Source organism: Benincasa hispida, chromosome 12 (assembly GCF_027475165.1).
Source record: "Benincasa hispida cultivar pf3 chromosome 12, pf3_genome.v1.1, whole genome shotgun sequence".
Classification (NCBI taxonomy): Eukaryota; Viridiplantae; Streptophyta; class Magnoliopsida; order Cucurbitales; family Cucurbitaceae; genus Benincasa; species Benincasa hispida.
Window position 1 is genome coordinate 30273738 of NC_143489.1, and position 16817 is coordinate 30290554.

At 32.8% G+C, this 16817-nt stretch overlaps 2 protein-coding genes across 3 annotated transcripts; both read right to left on the reverse strand.

The window, feature by feature from the left end:
- Positions 1-4111: 4111 nt before the first annotated feature.
- On the reverse strand, positions 4112-11011 carry LOC150031931 (ubiquitin-conjugating enzyme E2 variant 1B-like). The gene is made up of 5 exons (XM_090308205.1): positions 10701-11011; positions 9123-9262; positions 8030-8155; positions 7828-7954; positions 4112-4465 (listed from the first exon to the last, which is right to left on the reverse strand). The coding sequence occupies exons 1-5, from the start codon at positions 10726-10728 to the stop codon at positions 4407-4409; spliced, it is 480 nt and encodes a 159-aa protein (XP_090164331.1). The 5' UTR covers positions 10729-11011; the 3' UTR covers positions 4112-4406.
- A 1978-nt stretch (positions 11012-12989) lies between these two features.
- On the reverse strand, positions 12990-16817 carry LOC120067474 (uncharacterized). Of its 2 annotated transcripts, none has more exons than XM_090308204.1 (6): positions 16227-16817; positions 14890-15007; positions 14175-14464; positions 13949-14080; positions 13768-13866; positions 12990-13683 (listed from the first exon to the last, which is right to left on the reverse strand). In XM_090308204.1, exons 1-6 carry the CDS (start codon positions 16652-16654, stop codon positions 13230-13232), a joined length of 1521 nt encoding a protein of 506 aa, XP_090164330.1. In that variant the 5' UTR covers positions 16655-16817; the 3' UTR covers positions 12990-13229. The 2 variants fall into 2 exon arrangements, with proteins under 2 accessions (XP_090164330.1, XP_038874959.2); XM_039019031.2 differs by having other exon boundaries at positions 14175-14488; positions 16227-16780.

Genomic DNA, 16817 nt, shown 5'->3' on the forward strand with positions numbered 1-16817 from the left:
CGCTTGGTTTGGTCTCCTTTCTGAGCTGGTATTCGTGAAAGTTTCTTGCATCGGTTTGCACCAGTGTGATGCCCTACCACAATTTGACATCTAAGTTAGTATGGATAGCATATACTTCAGAAGAATACACACAAAAGTAAGGTCAGGTCTCTCCTAGGGAGATTACTTATTATTTCCCTTGGGGTCATCGAATATGGGCTATTTATAATGTTGTTCCTCTGACCTTCGTCTATGGTTATGTGTAACTTCGTCCGACGATATTAGGGTAGCCTGCGGTGCTCAAGGTTGTAGGGGTGCTAGACCAAGCACGACTTAATATATATTCATCAGTTTGGCTGGTCGATCCAGAACCCGAGACTCCTTTTTTCCTTTTGGAGCTCACTTTCCATGTCGTTTTTCAATTTTCTTAGATTTGAGTCCACTTGTGGATATTAAACCTTGCCTAAAACAACGCTCAATATACATAATTAGAAGTGTAAACATAACAACAAATAACAATTGAACATTGCACAAAATGAAGCAAGTAAAAAATCGCCTGAGACTTGTTAAAGAGTAGAATATCAAACGTAGAAAACTTAGAAAGAATGAAATGAAAACCCTACCAATGAAAGTTATTATTATTATTATTTTAATCTCTCACCCTTTATTTATTTATTTTAAAAAGAAATTATACCAAAGAATTAAATATTTTAGAAAAATGATAGAGAGAGAAATAATGGACAGCAAGTGGCATGGAGGTTTTAATAATAATATATTTCTTATTTTGGTGATGTTTGGACAGCAAGCATGGCCATCTTCACCTGCTTCCATTTACTATATTTATAATCTAAATTATATATTCAAATATATTTTCAGTAATTTTTAATATTAATTTTCTCTACATTAGAACAAATACAAAAGTACACCAAATGAGTACAAAATTGAAAAGTAGGCTATCAATTCTATTTGAATATATACCATACATACATTTGATTTGATCATATAGTTGAAAAGGAGTATTTCAATTCATTTTAAATCTACATAAAATTGGAAACAAACCAAATATATCACATGTAATTTATTAAAAGGAAAATTGTTTTAAATGACAAAACTGTTTAAAATATTTACAAATATAGCAAAATATCACTATTTATCAACACTAATAGACATCAGTGATAGATCAAGTCTATCAGTGTTTATCATCAACATACGTTGATATTTTTCTATATTTATAAATATTTTAATTCATTTTATTATATCTGAAAAACAGTTCTTATTGATATGATTAATCTCGATGTACTCAACTGAATCAGGTAATCTATTCTCAACCAAAAAAATAAAATGATGTAAATGATGTGTACTAAGAAAAATATGGGAAAAGATCAAATTTGACCCTAAATTTGTTGGTCATATGAATTTGGACTGAGTTTAATATTATTAATTTTAAAATGATGTGATATGAATAATTAGATTTTTTATTTAATTATTTCTTTTAGCTTATTGACTTATAAGTAGTGAGAAACCCATCTTGACCTAAAGCCAAAATTTACACACTTAGTTGACAATTTATAAGCAATTTTAGTCCTTTTCAAGTATTTATAATACTTTTGTTATAATATTTGTTAATTTAGTTGGAATTGATTGATTTAAAACGTAAACAACTTAAAATTAGATACAATATTACTAAACCTATCCGCAATATCAAGTGGTTAATTAACAAAATTATACCAAAAAATTGACCATTTCTTTTTTATATTAGTTGAGAATTCAATATTTTGGGACTTGGGGCTCAAATTTTATATTTCTACATGCTCTATTTGAAATATTCAAATTAAAATTCAATAATTTCACTTGCAAAGGTTAATGAAAGTCAATGTTAATTAATTTTTTACGACCAAAAAATCCAATTGATCATGAAGACAATGACAAAATAAAGATATAATTATCTCATTATTTTTTTTAATCATAAAGAGAGAATGAATAAAACAATGATAAGTTTAACATCTCCATCAATTAAATTCGTAAGTAAAATTGGTCAATTTTGAATCGTTAAGAGTGGGATAAAATGGTGACAATAATTGGTGAGCTTCATTATTGTTTTATTTTAAAAAAAATATATATATTTCAAAGTCATGAGAGTTTGTCTTTGGTTTGTTGAGACCAAAGACCAAAAACCTATATGACATTTTGTGAAGATAAGATTTCTGTCTTAAAAATCAATGTAATAAATTCTTGGGTAGCAATAAACCTTAGATGGGGATGTTTAAATCTATTTATAGACCCCATGTGACATGGTTATCTAAGATTGTCTAAAGGTATCTACTTTTTGTCACCCAAAAAAAGAAAAAATAAAAAATAAAAACATAATTTCTAAAAGTAATTGTTTTAAATGATAAAACTATTTAAAATGTTTTTAAATATAATAAAATGTCACAATCTATTAGTAATAGACACTAAGAGATGTCTGTGACATTTTTTCATATTTATATTTACTCACTTTTTTATATTTGAAAACAGGCGAATTTCTTTTTATAATTTGGTTGATTGAAAGAGACTATGCTTTCTTATTACATGAACTTTAATTGCTTTTATTTATATTAATTTTTTTGAATAATTATCTCTAATATGATTGGATGTGTTATACTCTATTTTTCATTTTTGAAATAGGAATAGTGGCTGTTGCAGTAGGATTTTAAGATGATGTTTTTTTTTTTTTTTTTTTTGCCACATTTTTATAATACAAATAAAAATAATAAGAGACCAAATAAATAAAGCGTTAAATGACATAAAGAGAAAATTATTTTACTGAATCTTTGTGTAAGCTAATGAATTTAAAACTAATTTATGTTTTTGATACATTCTTAACATTCTTCCATGTGGGGTCGCCAGTAGAGTTTTTAGAAAGTTCCTTTATCATAAAAGTTACTAGATTTCTGTCCAAAAAAATAAAAAATAAAACTTTACATGATTAATTTATTCATTTTGTCAATTATTTAATCCTGTTTCTTTTGCACAACAATAATAACAATAACAATACTTTGACAATATAGCCTAATGATAATTGACATGACATTTTTTTGTTGTCAAAAGTTCGATTCCCCAATCTTGTTAGACTCTTAAATCACCTTATTTGATAACCATTTCGTTTGCTATTTTTTATTTCTAAAAATTAAGTCTATTTGCACACCATTTCTACGATGATTTGCATTTTTCTTAGTACAATGATTAGATTCTTAATCAAATTTCAAAAACAAAAACAAGTTTTTACAAACTATTTTTTTTTTTTAGTTTTCAAAATTTGGCTTGATATTTTAAATCATTAGTAAAAATTAGATAACAAATCAAGCAATTTAAAAGTAAAAGTAGTGTCTATATACTTAATTTTCAAAAACAAAAAAATCAAATGACTACCAAACGAGACCTAAATAAAACATTGTATTACTTTTAAGATTTTAAATTTTATATTTTAGTCTCTAAATTTTCTGAGTTCTTTTTCTAGATATTTTATTTTAATTTTTGAACTTTCAAGTTAAGAAGAAATTGTACATTTTTTTTTTTAACTATTTTCAAATATATAAAAATGAACAAATTTATTTACAAATATAACAAAATGTCATTGTCCATTAGTGACAAACAATCACATTTTACTATATTTAAAAATATTTATAACAATTTTACTATTTAAAACAATTACTCTATTTTTTTTAATAAGAGTATGACATAACCCCATTTTAATCTTGTTAGTTCACCACCCAAAAACCGATATCCAAATCAACAATTAAAACCACCACATATAATAAGGTAGATATCAATTTTCCAAATGGACCTGGGATTATTGTTAAATGTTAAAAAAAAGGAGAAAAAAAAACCCCACAACGACTAAAATAGATTTTAACACACAATTTTTAAACTTAAAACAAAATTTAAAAATGGAATAATTAAAACAAATCACTTAAAAATTTAAAGGCCAAAGCGAAATATATAAGTAAAGATGTCAGTTGAATTCTACATACATACAACAATCTACAAATTACAATCCAAAGATAATAATGGTACTGATAGAAAAACGCCAGAAAGTTCTCATTTTTGTTCACAACTGTCAATAGAGGAAGGGTTAGTGGGGAACAGAATCTACAAAGATTTTGATTGACTTCTATTTAACATAACTTGCGTTTGTCTTTTTCACTTTTATCTCTTTTGCTGATCTTTTAGAACAGCTGAAAGGAACCCATCTCATCAATGAGCTGTTCAAAAGGGAAGGCTAGGCAAATAGCAAAGAAGAAAATTGACATTATGACAAACATGTCACTTAATGGAACACAACTCAACTCAACTTCATTCATATGCGTGTAGACATAAGCATGTTGCTTAAATAGTAACATCAAATGTCTTTGTTTATTTACATTATCATATTTGGTCTTTTACCTTTAAAGAATGCAACATTTCAACACTAGCCCCTTTTGGTCAATTCTTCCATCTTCATTACCTGCAGAAGAAGTATGTTCTGGCAATCCATGAGTGGAAACCGATGGGAAAGATTATGAAGTAAAGAAATCAAAGGACAAGCAACTGAAACTCGAGTGCTTTTAAAAAAAAAATTGCAAATCACGAGCAAACTTCATTAGCAGTTAGCACAAGCATCTAGCTGCCCGGAAAGGGAAACCATTTATCAGCGAGTGAGGAGGGGCAATATTTCTTCAAGAATTTGTGAATGATCTCTAACCGACTAGCTTTCTGGCTAACTTGCTTGGGCCTTCAGCACAGGAGAGGGATTTTCTTTTTCCCCTAATTTCCAATTGCAGAGATGATGGATCAAAATTGGAAAGAATAAAAAGGAAAGGCTGGAGGAACATACAAGGGGCATGGCTCAATAGAGCAATTTCTCCTTTGATCTGCTCGATAAGTATGGCTGAAGAGTACAATTCCTTCTTCTATTTACTCAAGGATATGGCCCAAAAGAGATGTTTAACTAACTAGCCTAAGTCTTAAATCACCGATTGACCAAAAAACTTAAGTTAATTGGTGAAGGTAAATTCAATATTATATCATCTAACACTCCCCCTCACCTGTGGGCTAGAAATATGTAGAAGACCCCAAGTGAAAATCAATATTAGTTGGGGAGGAAATAACATTAAGATTTGAACATGGAACCTCCTGGACCACCTGCTCTAATTTTTTTTTAAATAAATCCGTGAGTGTCCGAGCCGGTTTACACGCACCTTGACTAATCTCACGAGACAACCTGCCTGAACCTTACAACATTTAGCTATCAAGGAAACTTGTAGGATATTAAATCCTAAACAGGTGGTCACCATGGATTGAACTCATAACCTCCTAACCTTTTATTAACGTGATACCACCTGGTATAATAATAATATTATATCATCTAACTAGCCAATCACTCACAGTGACGAAGTCTAACAGCCCATTGGGACTGTTTCTCTCAGCTTCGATCACATGATCTCACCATTAACAGAAAGGAGCTCCGTCAAGGACGGATGGTTGATGAGATTGTAAAAATTCTTTATCCTTCCAAAACATCTCATGAACCCACCTGATAGATGACACTGAAGTGTCACCCCTGATACGCCGCACCACTAAAAGCCCCATAAATATCCTCTAATTTAAAGAGTCATTTGTTAAGTTTAGACACTAAGCTTGGTTGGTTTTGGTGTACTCTATCCATGTCAGACACTTGGACACTCCTAACCCTTGTTAGATACATTTCAAATGCTCGTTAGCGCAATCAATGTGTTAGATACTAGTAGGGGTGCAACGGTTTCATGAGGCATTTGGTTTTTTCAATCCATTACCTTAATCCTTTTTTTTATCCAGTCTTTTCTTCGGTTTGTACAGTCAGGTTGTTCAATTTTCAATTTCAATATAGGCATTCAGTTTTACATTGTATTGCAGCAACGAACCAATTGGTTCAGTTTGATTCTCAATGTTGTTATAATGCGTATGGTATCAGGCCCTATCCCACCACCCCAAAGGGTTAAAAAAGAAAAAAAAGGCCTCCCGTTGTCCCATGCCAGCTCAAGCAGGAGAAAATAGAAGCATTTTCTTAATAAAATTTCACCTAGGCCCCTAGAAAATCTGGATGTTGGACTAAACTGTCACTCATAGCTCCAACCTATATCGCCAGAGCTCCCAAGGGCAAACAATCTCTATTTCACAAATTTAATAGGAAGGAAATTAAATAAATGGGATTATCAGGCATAAAAAATTTCAACTTTGAACATCCCTCTCACGTGCACTTGTTCCTCTTCGATAATTAAGAGTCCTTTGTCTTTACTTGGGTGTGCCACGTGGAGCCTAGAGGGATCAATGAGCTTTTAGAGAAGGAAAGCCTGATGAAACAAATGATATACTTCTAAAGACAGCATCTTGATGATGCCGAAATCTCGGTCTTCCAAGGCTCCATGCATACCCTGTACCTGCTATCTAGATTCAATGTCTTGGCAACTTGTTTTCAGGTTGGGGAAAAAGAAAAAAGCAGAAATCTTGCGACAAGGAGACGGTAGTGAAAAAGGTTATCACCAGGTTGGGTGGAAGGTCTCCATTCTTTTTTAAAGTTAGTTTTGTGAAAGGTGGCCTGAAGCACAGAAATGCTGCTTTGTTATCAAGATGGAGATGACGGTTTGATTCAAAGACACAACCCTTGTGGGATAGATTTTTATTAGTATACAGGGGCTTGATCAGGAGGCTGGAAACCATATGTTCCTAGCCCCAAGTTCTTGGATGTATATTTCCAAATGCATTAGGAAACGGGCGTGTATTTAAAATGGCCAGAGAAGATAGAATTAAGTTGTTTTCTGTTTCTTTTGATGCAATATAGAATTAAGTTTTGGGAACCTCGTGCTGGAAAAAAAAAAAAAAAAAAAAAAAAAAAAAAAAACTATTTCCTATTATTTTCCTGGGACTCCAAGGTTTGACAGAGTTCAAAGAACAATTTATGTGCCAACACTGGTTTGTGATGAAGTTTACCTGAAGTTCGATTTCAAAAGAACTCCTTCCTCTATGAAGCACAGACCCAGGAATGGCCTACTCTTTATAACTTAACCCAACCAACACCAGGAAATGTGGAGTTGAACCTTGGATATGTCAAGCCAATTCACTTGTAAGTCGTTTCAATCAGCTTTCACATTTGATCCTGGCAATATATATATGAACCTGACCCTCTCAATTGCAAACTGAATGCCAAAACTCCTAAGAAAGTCGAGTTCTTCCTTTGCACTTAGGTGCCCAGGCATATTTACACTAGAGACAGAATTAGGATGGAGTTCCGAGCTTTGCTGTATCTGTTAACTGATGCATTGTGCTTAGATGTTCGGAAGACCAAGACCACAATTTCTTCTATTGCACTTCCAATTCATCTTGCTCCTTTAGATTGCTGGCTAGCTCAGAATTGCAGTAGTGTTTCCTAAGGATGGCAAACAAGCTGTTTTCCAACTCGTTTGGAGCCATAATTTCAAAGGTCAAACTGATGGTTTAAAGGCAAATGCCATGAAAGTGATCTTGCAGGAGACGTGAGCAAAAAATAATCACACAGTTTTGAGGACAAAATGCAGGAACCTAGATGTTTTGGGATATACCAAACAGTTTTACATACAGATCTTTTTTGTTTTAGACAACTGGAGAGTCATCTTGGAACCTCCTTGAGTGGGCAGCGTTATTGGTTGTAATCTTCTTGACTGGACGTAATATATCTCATTTTTCCTCGAATACATTTCTTTTTTTTAATGAGAGATAGTTCATCATAAAAGAAACATGCAAATATATTCAATATGCTTTATATTCTAATGAGCGAGGGATGTGATCTCCATGATCAGAGGTGAATAAACTCACCTTCAGAAGGCTGAGTTAGTCTCCTGTTCTGGGGAGAAGTCATTTCTTTCTTCAATTGCATTAATATGTCCTCCATTGTATGCTCCCTTTGCCAATTAGCAAGCATGGGGAAAAGGCTTGGTTCCACCTAGTCATACAGATGACCTGTTAATTTATTTTCAGTCACATTATGGTAAAAGTGCTTCACAAAATCATCACATACCACCCCAGTTTCTGGATTGACACAGGTCATATTAATCCGAGTTTGAAATCTAACATTTGGAGGATTATCAGGATAATCCTGTCCACAGAATAACTTGAGTTGATAGATGCGTCCTTCATGAACAGTCTGCAATACAAGAAAGCAACAATTCAATTTACAATTTCTTTCATCCCCTCCCAACAAGCATAAAGAAGAATACATCAATCCACTACATTGCGAGGCTGAAGAACATGGGAACAGTAATCAGTATACCAGTTTTCTTTAATTGTGAATTTTTAGGTAAAGACAATCAGGAAATTAGTAATGTAACTACATTACTAATCAAATCTGAGCACTTTTTGGGAGGTTTTAGGAGGTAGAGACTGAAGATAGAATGTACCACTATAAGAACAGAGGAAACACAAAGATCAGAGAATAACGTACTCTGGAGAAACTCAATTCAGATCATTTAAAAAATGCCATGGACATAAATCAAGTCAGGCAGAATCATGTATACTCAACTCCAAAATTTCACCCCTTTAGTATGAAAATCCAGGAATGTAAGCCAACTACATGCTAAAACCTTCATGTGGTGAAGTAATAGTCATATTCAAATTTAAAGATGTTAAACATGGCATGAAGTTTTTCTTAATTTGCGGTCCATCAGTAGTCTGATCACATAAGCTAGACTATCTCACTGTTTTCTTATGCTCAAATGATGTGCCCAGTAGTCTGTCATTGACATTTTCTTACTGAAGGGAACGACTTCTTTTCAGAGCAAATAAAAAATATAGAGGGCAAAACAAAAAGGGCCACACAAAAAAAGGAGGCTGGAACCAAAAGGAAACAAATGAACAACAGAAAACAGGAAAAAAAAAAGTTACAAATGGGAATTACAGAAGAAAAAAATTTTGACAAACCAACCAGCATTTTTTATTTTTCAAAAATTTTGTTAACATTTCTGTGAAATGATACACTTGAACTTGATGTTGTGAAGATATTCATATTTCCCTCATTATTTGTAATTATACAAATCAATGTATATAAAGGCGGATCCAAATGCCATCAGAGACACCATAACAAAAGGAGTAAAAGAGATGAAAAATGAACTTACGTTAGGTGGCCCAATAATAGTTCCTGTCCAAGACGCCATATAGATATCATCAGCATCATCCATTCCATAACTCACAGTTCCATCCCCGATTCCTTTTTCACCTCTTTCAAGTTCTTCTAGTAATCTGAAATTTCGAGGAACTGCCAAAAAGAAAATATTGTTAAAATTAGAGCTCATAGTGCAACAAGCATAAATTTTTTGAACAAAGTGAAAATTTTTCATTAAGATGATAGTAGCAATAAGTCAATAACTAACGAATAAATCATGGTTTTCTGAGTCTTGGAACATAAGAAAACATCATTTTGAATAAGGCAAACCAACTCTGGAAAGAAAGAGGATAAACTTCTGAAAACGAAGAGGATAAAGAGTTCATAAGTCATAAAGAAGTTTAAACCCTTAGTTCTCAGGCAGAACAAGCAGGCATTTCTATATGCTTCACATGCCACCATCATCAGGGTAACAAATAAAAACCTTTTCATTTTATGAATATAGTCAATAAGAAGGTCTTTGCCTGTCATCAATCTATTAATTATAACGACAAGTACAACATATTAACAGCCTGATGATTTGGTTGTTCCCTGTTATATTTTTTTGGTTTGTTCCCTGTCAGATCAAACCAAGCCACTCAAGTAAATCAATCTAACTTATTTATATAACAGCATGTACCCTCCTTCACAACTTCTTATAAGACTACTTCAGAAACTACATCCTATCTAACAAGTAAGGAATCCAGAACAAAACGAGATTGAAAAAATTGCTGGAGCATCAGCGCAGAACTCCAGCAAATGCATGACCCAAGGAATTTCAGACATTGTAACTATGAAGTTGAATACCAACACTCGAAGAAGTAAACTTGTATGATTAAATCCATAAGCAGATGTTTACTGTCACAATTAATCAACATTCCCACAAGTCTGCTATTCAAACAGCAGCCCTCACATACACCCTCATTTACTGTCCTCCAAACATGGCAATCTTTCGTAGGTTAATTGGCAAAGTTTCAACAAATTACAGATTGTCGAAGAAATAACATTTTATTTATATATATATATATATATATATATATATATATATATATATTAGTGAGAAACCAAGGTAAAGGAAATTAAACATTCAGATTCTCCTTCAAACTGTCTGTCCATCTATTGTAACCCAGATAACATAATATAAAGCCAAAAGTTAATCGTCAAGGATTAAGCCAACAGTTAGTACAACCCAACCTGAAGAGAACGCAAATCACCACACTATCTTCAGTCCGGAGTAAACCAACACAAAAAAATATATACCCAAACATCTCCTGAGCACAACATTTGCAACCCAGCTAAATAACACAAAATCCGAATTAATTAACAGTCTCCACTTCCATTTCCAAGTATTCAAAACAGATCACACTCCCTTGTAGGAGGAAAAGAAATCAAAATAGAAGTTGATTACCAAACAGAACAAACTCCAACATCCCGAAGAAGAAGAAATCACAGTCAGAAGCAGAATTAACATTAAAACAAAAGAACAAAAAACCTAACAAGACTGGAAATGTCGGATAGTAGAATTGGAATTACTAGGGTTTGAAAGACTTACCAACAACCTTCGTGGCCTCGTCGCCCATTTTTGAAGCTCGGGTTTCTGAGTTAGGGTTCCGAAAGTTAAAGACCCAAGTGTAGAGAGAGAGAGCGTGGCATGAAAGATAGATGAGAGAGAAAGTAAGGATTAAACAGTCAACTGCTGTTCATAGCAAAAGGTTGGAGAAAGAGGCGAAAAAAGTTGAGTAATCGATCATGTGCTTCGCGGTTTATGATAGTCTCTTTGCACCTGCAAATCACATCCGTTCATTTTATTTAATTCTCTGTAGCTGAGGAGGTGGCACGGATTTCATCATAACTTCTCATTCTTACTTCTGTAAAGTCTTTAATTAAATTCGATTTTGACTTTAATTTTTTAAGCCTTTTGATAAAAGAATCATTTTAAATTGTCCGTAATAATCATTTTAGTTGTTGTTTTAAGTTTTCAGATTAATTTAATTTAAATGTTCTTTTTGACCATTAATTTAATTGGTTTTCTTTTCACAAAGGAATAAGTATTGTAATCAAATTTGTCCATATGTGTAACATGAGTATAACTCAGTTAATTAAAGCATTTGTCCCCATCCAACAAGTTAAGAGAGCATTTGAAGTAAAGACTATAGTATAATAACACCTTTTACTATAATAAATACTATTTCAAATCCATAATTAGCTACTGTCATCATTTTAAATCCAAGTCCATGACTTAAAGTTTAATAGGACTATAATAATAAGTTCATGCTTTAAACGCTCCCTAAAAGTTTAAATCCTACAGTAGTATTTGAATCTTTTTTTGGGGGTTCATGATCAAAAAAATTAAAAGATAATTTAGAAAAGCATATGAAGGTTAGGTTAATAGACTAAAATGAAATAAGTAGGAAGGTTAAAATATCATACCACATTTTAAATATTTTTTTTATAGGATTAATACAATATCATTTTGGTACCTAAACTTTGAAGTTCTCAATTTTAACTCATGTACTTATAATTTTCAAATTTTAGTTTGTCTATAAATATTATATTTGGTCCTTACTATTGATTTAGTTTATTTTTTCTAAACTTTTTTATTATCTATTGGTATTTTAACTATAAAATTTGAAAATTTATTTACATTTTGTATTTCTTTGTACGAAAATTATTATTACTATTTAACCAATTTTGGTCAAAAATAATTTTGAGGGACTAAATTTTGGATTTATTGAAAGTATCATGGCAAAAATTATATAATTAAAAACATGAGGACTAAAATTGAATAAGCTTTAAAGTACATGTACTAAAATGGTATTTAAATCTTTTTATAATTAAAAGATGAACTACTTGAATAAAAAATGTACTCTAGAGAATAAATCAAAGGTATGTTTAAAACTATAATAACTACCTCTTACTATAGTAAATACTATTTTGTATTCTCGAATTAGCTACCTTCAGCATTTGCTATAGTATTTACTATTTTCTACAGTTTTTACTATTTTACATTTATCGTTTTTTTTAATTATTTGTTATAATTTGCATCTCAAATACATACTATTATAATCAAAACTAAAATAATTTATATTCTAAACACAAACTACTATAATCCGATTATAATAGCCTGAAATTATAATAATTAACACTATATCTCAAATGCTCCCTAAAAGTTAAAACAAGAGGAAAAATGGATAAAATATCACCAGTATCAAGGTTGTGTTCCTCATTTTATTTTATTTTTTACGGGCAGGGTTCCTAGTTGAATGATCAATTAAAATTAAAAACTATTCAATAAAATAAAATTGTCCCCAGTTGATTACCTAATTAAATCATTCTTTTGTTTAAAAGAAAAATAAAAATAATGTGTAAGCTGCATTTAAAAACTGTGATTAAAAACAAATAAGGATCACATCAGAAAGACAGATATGTCCGATGATCATAAATAATAAAGTGAATTTTGTACGAATGACCCAAATTTTGAAAGAAAAATAAAAATTGTCATGCTTTTTAAAAATGAGGTTCTTTTTACCTTTGCTGATGTCAAATTTGGGTAAATTCCCAAAACGAACTAACACATGTAGAAAAGCCCATCTCACACTCGCTTTCACACTTTCGTTCTTTCTCGCACTCTCAGTCTAGTTTCAATAAAGTTGGTTGGAGCTACTCTCCTCTCTCACGATCGAAACTGCTCCTATGGACTCGCTAGAGCTAGTGCATGGTTTTCATCGGAGCTGATGACTGGTTTTTGTGAAAGTTGATTATGCTGGATAAGTTGTGGTCACACCAGAGAAGAAGAAGGAAAGAGAGAAGAAAAAAAAAAAAAAAAAGAAAGAAACAAATCTGAAGAAAGGGTCGGCCGTAACTTTACTCATATATGACCTCAGTAGATTAACATTGTTTCTAAAAAAGTGAAGCATTTTTTTATTTTGGGTCTCTAGAATAGGTAAATTATGCAATTTTTCAATAATAAAAGACATAATGTTCATAAATAAAACTAAACTGGCTAAAAGGAATTTGAAGTTTTTTCTATTCAGTAAAAGATACTTGGTTTGGATGAACTTCTGGTCCATTAGTATCCAACCTATCTTCTTGATTCTGGCTTGTGTCCAAACCATTCGATCATGTCTTCATCATCACTAGATTCAACAAACTCAAATCTTCTTTCGATATTGTCAGATCTCAAGATTAGATCTTCTTCTTTATCTATTGCATTTTCTCTGCTTTTTCTCTTCTCTAACATCTCCACTTTCCTTCTTTCTTGTCTTTCTGCACTTCCAGAAGAACGAGCAATAGGAAAATCCATAAATCCAGAATCATCTTCACCCTCATTTTCACCAAACCTCCACAAACTACCATCATTTTTTCTGCTTGCATTATTACCAACTTTACCAGAAGAGAATTTAGGCTTGCTGAAACTGTAGTTTCTATTCTCAGCTGCAGGTCCAGCAGAAACGTTTCGAGAATTTAGTGCTTTCGGGCGTCGGTGATCACATCTCAAGCATAATGTATTCTTTCTAAAATTGATGTAGTTGCACCTGTAAAAGGTATGTAACTTAAGTTTGATCAAACATTCAAGGATAATACCATAGATAGATCAAGAAAGTGAAGAAAGGACTCACGATTCGCATTCCCACTCCCCTTGATTCAGCTGTCGATTCAAAGGCTTTTCTTTGCATTGCAAACATGTTGAATTCTTAGCAAAGTTCAAGAAATTACACCTGCAGAAATGCTGTCTCAATAAGAAAAAGAATCACAAAAAGCAACACTTCAAAATGTTTAGGACATGTGTGGAGTCATTACTTGTCGCAAATCCAGTCACCCTTCTTCAACGGAAGATCGACTTGATCCTCGTTTAGTTTCCGAAGTCTCTCGAGGGATATACTACCACAGCGCAAGCACTTGATGTTTCTAGAAAAGTTGAAAAAGTTGCATCTACCAAATGAAGAATGAAAAGAAAATCCATTATGCAAATTTGAGAAATATGAAGTTTAAATGTAATTTATGGCAAGTAGTTAGTTATGTATACTTTGGACAATGCCAGTCGCCTCGTGTCGCTGAAGCACTTGTCTCATGATTTCCTGCTGAAGTAGTCTCGTTAGACTTTAGAAGAACAGATTCACGTTCTCCTGCACTATATTCAACAATATCCTTCAACAGCTTTCTAACAGAGTCATTGACTTTCTTGTTCATACATGGTCTGTTCTCCACCATAGCAGAGATGTGATCGAGCCCATAAAATAACAAAACACGCATGACATCCACGGTCTGGCTTCCTTCATCTCCGCATGCCTTTGCATATGCCCTCTCACATTCTCCCTGCAGTTTGCAAGAACTGCAGACCTACTAAGAAGCCTATTCATATTAAAGATGATACAAAGTTCCAGAAATCATAAGAACTGTTTTGCTTGTAGATGAATTGGAGTTCATAAATACAACAGACTAGTTTATCTATATTCAAATATAAGGGGGGAAATTAAAAATTTCATCCCTTGCTTATCGATTTAGTCTCTAATCCCAAATGTTTAGGTGGCATGTCCATTACACTAATTTTGGCTAAGTTGTGATTTTATAATGCTTGATAGATTCGTAGACAAAGACTAAGTAGAAGTAATACTCGTTAAAGGCAGTAATTGAAATTAAAGTTTAAGGATTAAAAAGACATGTTTAGACTAAATTTATAATTTAACCGAATAAGATTTTCAATTGCATGTGGCATAAACAGTAGGAAATTCAATACATACATTTCCCTCATCAATGCCCAGATGTGCTCTGAGACGCTTCCCTGAGTTCACAACTTTCCTATCTGTGCTTGGGCATCCACATCCTGCAATCACCTGTAACTCTTTCCTGGACAAGCACCTGGAAGAAAAGATACTGCAGTTTCTCAGACACGTGACAAAAGGAAACTACAACTAAAGATGAAAGTTAAATAGAAACTTATCCTTCTTGGTGCTAAAACCCAAGTTATTAGGTTGTTTTTACAAATCAGGAAAGACGATACCAAGAAAGAACTTAATTTTTTTAAGAAGAATGGTAAACTATACCTCAGAAAGTACTGATATTGCGCAAACAGCCTAGCAAGACAAGAGATTAAGGATATAGCATTTGTTATGAAAATAAAAACGCAATAAGATGACAGAACAGTAAAGAAAATCACAGTAACATAGACGATCTGGCTCTAGTTCTCTAACTAGGCAATGAAGGCTTCGCGAATGGGGGTAAGACGGTTTGGATCACCCAAATTCAACAATTGACCTCTTTGTTTAACTACATTCTTCAAAACTATTACAATATATTATTTACATTTTCTTCCTCTCAAATACTTGCAATATGGTATCAGAGCAATAAAGAATCTCAGTGCGTCTTCTCCTTTTCTTTTTCGTCTTCTTACAATTTATTTTCCGATCAACATGGCGGATAAAGAATCTCTCAGTAACGATTCTCATCTGAATCCCCTTCACCTCCATCATTCCTATGGAGCAACCAATGTCCTAGGTGTGAGCAATTACAAATCCTGGACAAAGCAATGATGATTGCACTTTCGAGAAAGAATAAGGAAGGATTCATCAATGGATCTATCACAAAGCCGAAGCCTTAAGATAAGAATCTTTCGGCTGTCTATAAATGTAATAATGATATTATAACTTCCTGGATTCTCAACTCAGTTTCAAAGGTAATTGTTGCAAGTATAATATACACCAGAAGTGCCTTCAAAGTCGATTCAAACAGAGCAACGGACCACACATTTATCAATTACGAAAGGAATTAGTAACCATGACTCAAGGTATACTCTCTGTCAAAGCATATTATACAAAATTGAAAACTATTTGGCAAGATTTATCGATTATCAACCCGATCAAGAGTGCACTTGCAGTTGAAATACAAAATTGATCGATCTTTTTTATTCAGAACATGAAACGTTTTTCTAACCAAGGAGCTCGTAGACATATTTGGACCCCAAAAAGACGAGAGATACAACAAAAAAATTTGGTTCAAAAAACATGATTTTCATAATAGCGTTGGTCTCTCAGGCAATTTATCAAACAGCTAGAGTGCATTATTCAAAATCCAATATTACCGTGTAAGGTTAAACCGATCCCTTGCAAAATCAAGACACGCAGTTCGAATATGATTGAAATCTTTTGCACCCAATTCGGTATTCATAAATGGGACTCTGTCTCCTTCAAAGTACCCTTTCTTTGACAAACATTCCATGAAGTCAACCCACTCCGGCCATGGGTCTATCTGAACCTTCGACTCCCTTGCTTTTGAAATTTCTCTACGATCAACCTGTTCCTCAGAAATCCAGCTTCTTCGAGAACTGGGTATAGAAGACCGATAACCGAGCTTGTCAGAATCGAGTTCCAACTCAGAATCTGAGGGCAGATTTTTGTTGAAATCATGAAAGAGTAGAAGCGGAGTGAGAAATTTAGGATTTCTCAGACTGGAATTGAGTAATTCATGAGTTGAAGTATTGATATTCATTAACCGGAAGATTTTATCCATTTCAAAATTGCGAAGAATCCTTTGGATATTTGGCGGGAACTTCAAAGGTTTAACTGTCAACCCGCAAAAGAAAGACGCCAAGAAGATCACGAACTATTTTTGGTGTGAATTTACGGGCGTGTTTGGTAACAGCAATACCTTATCCCTGCCTCGAATTTTGAAT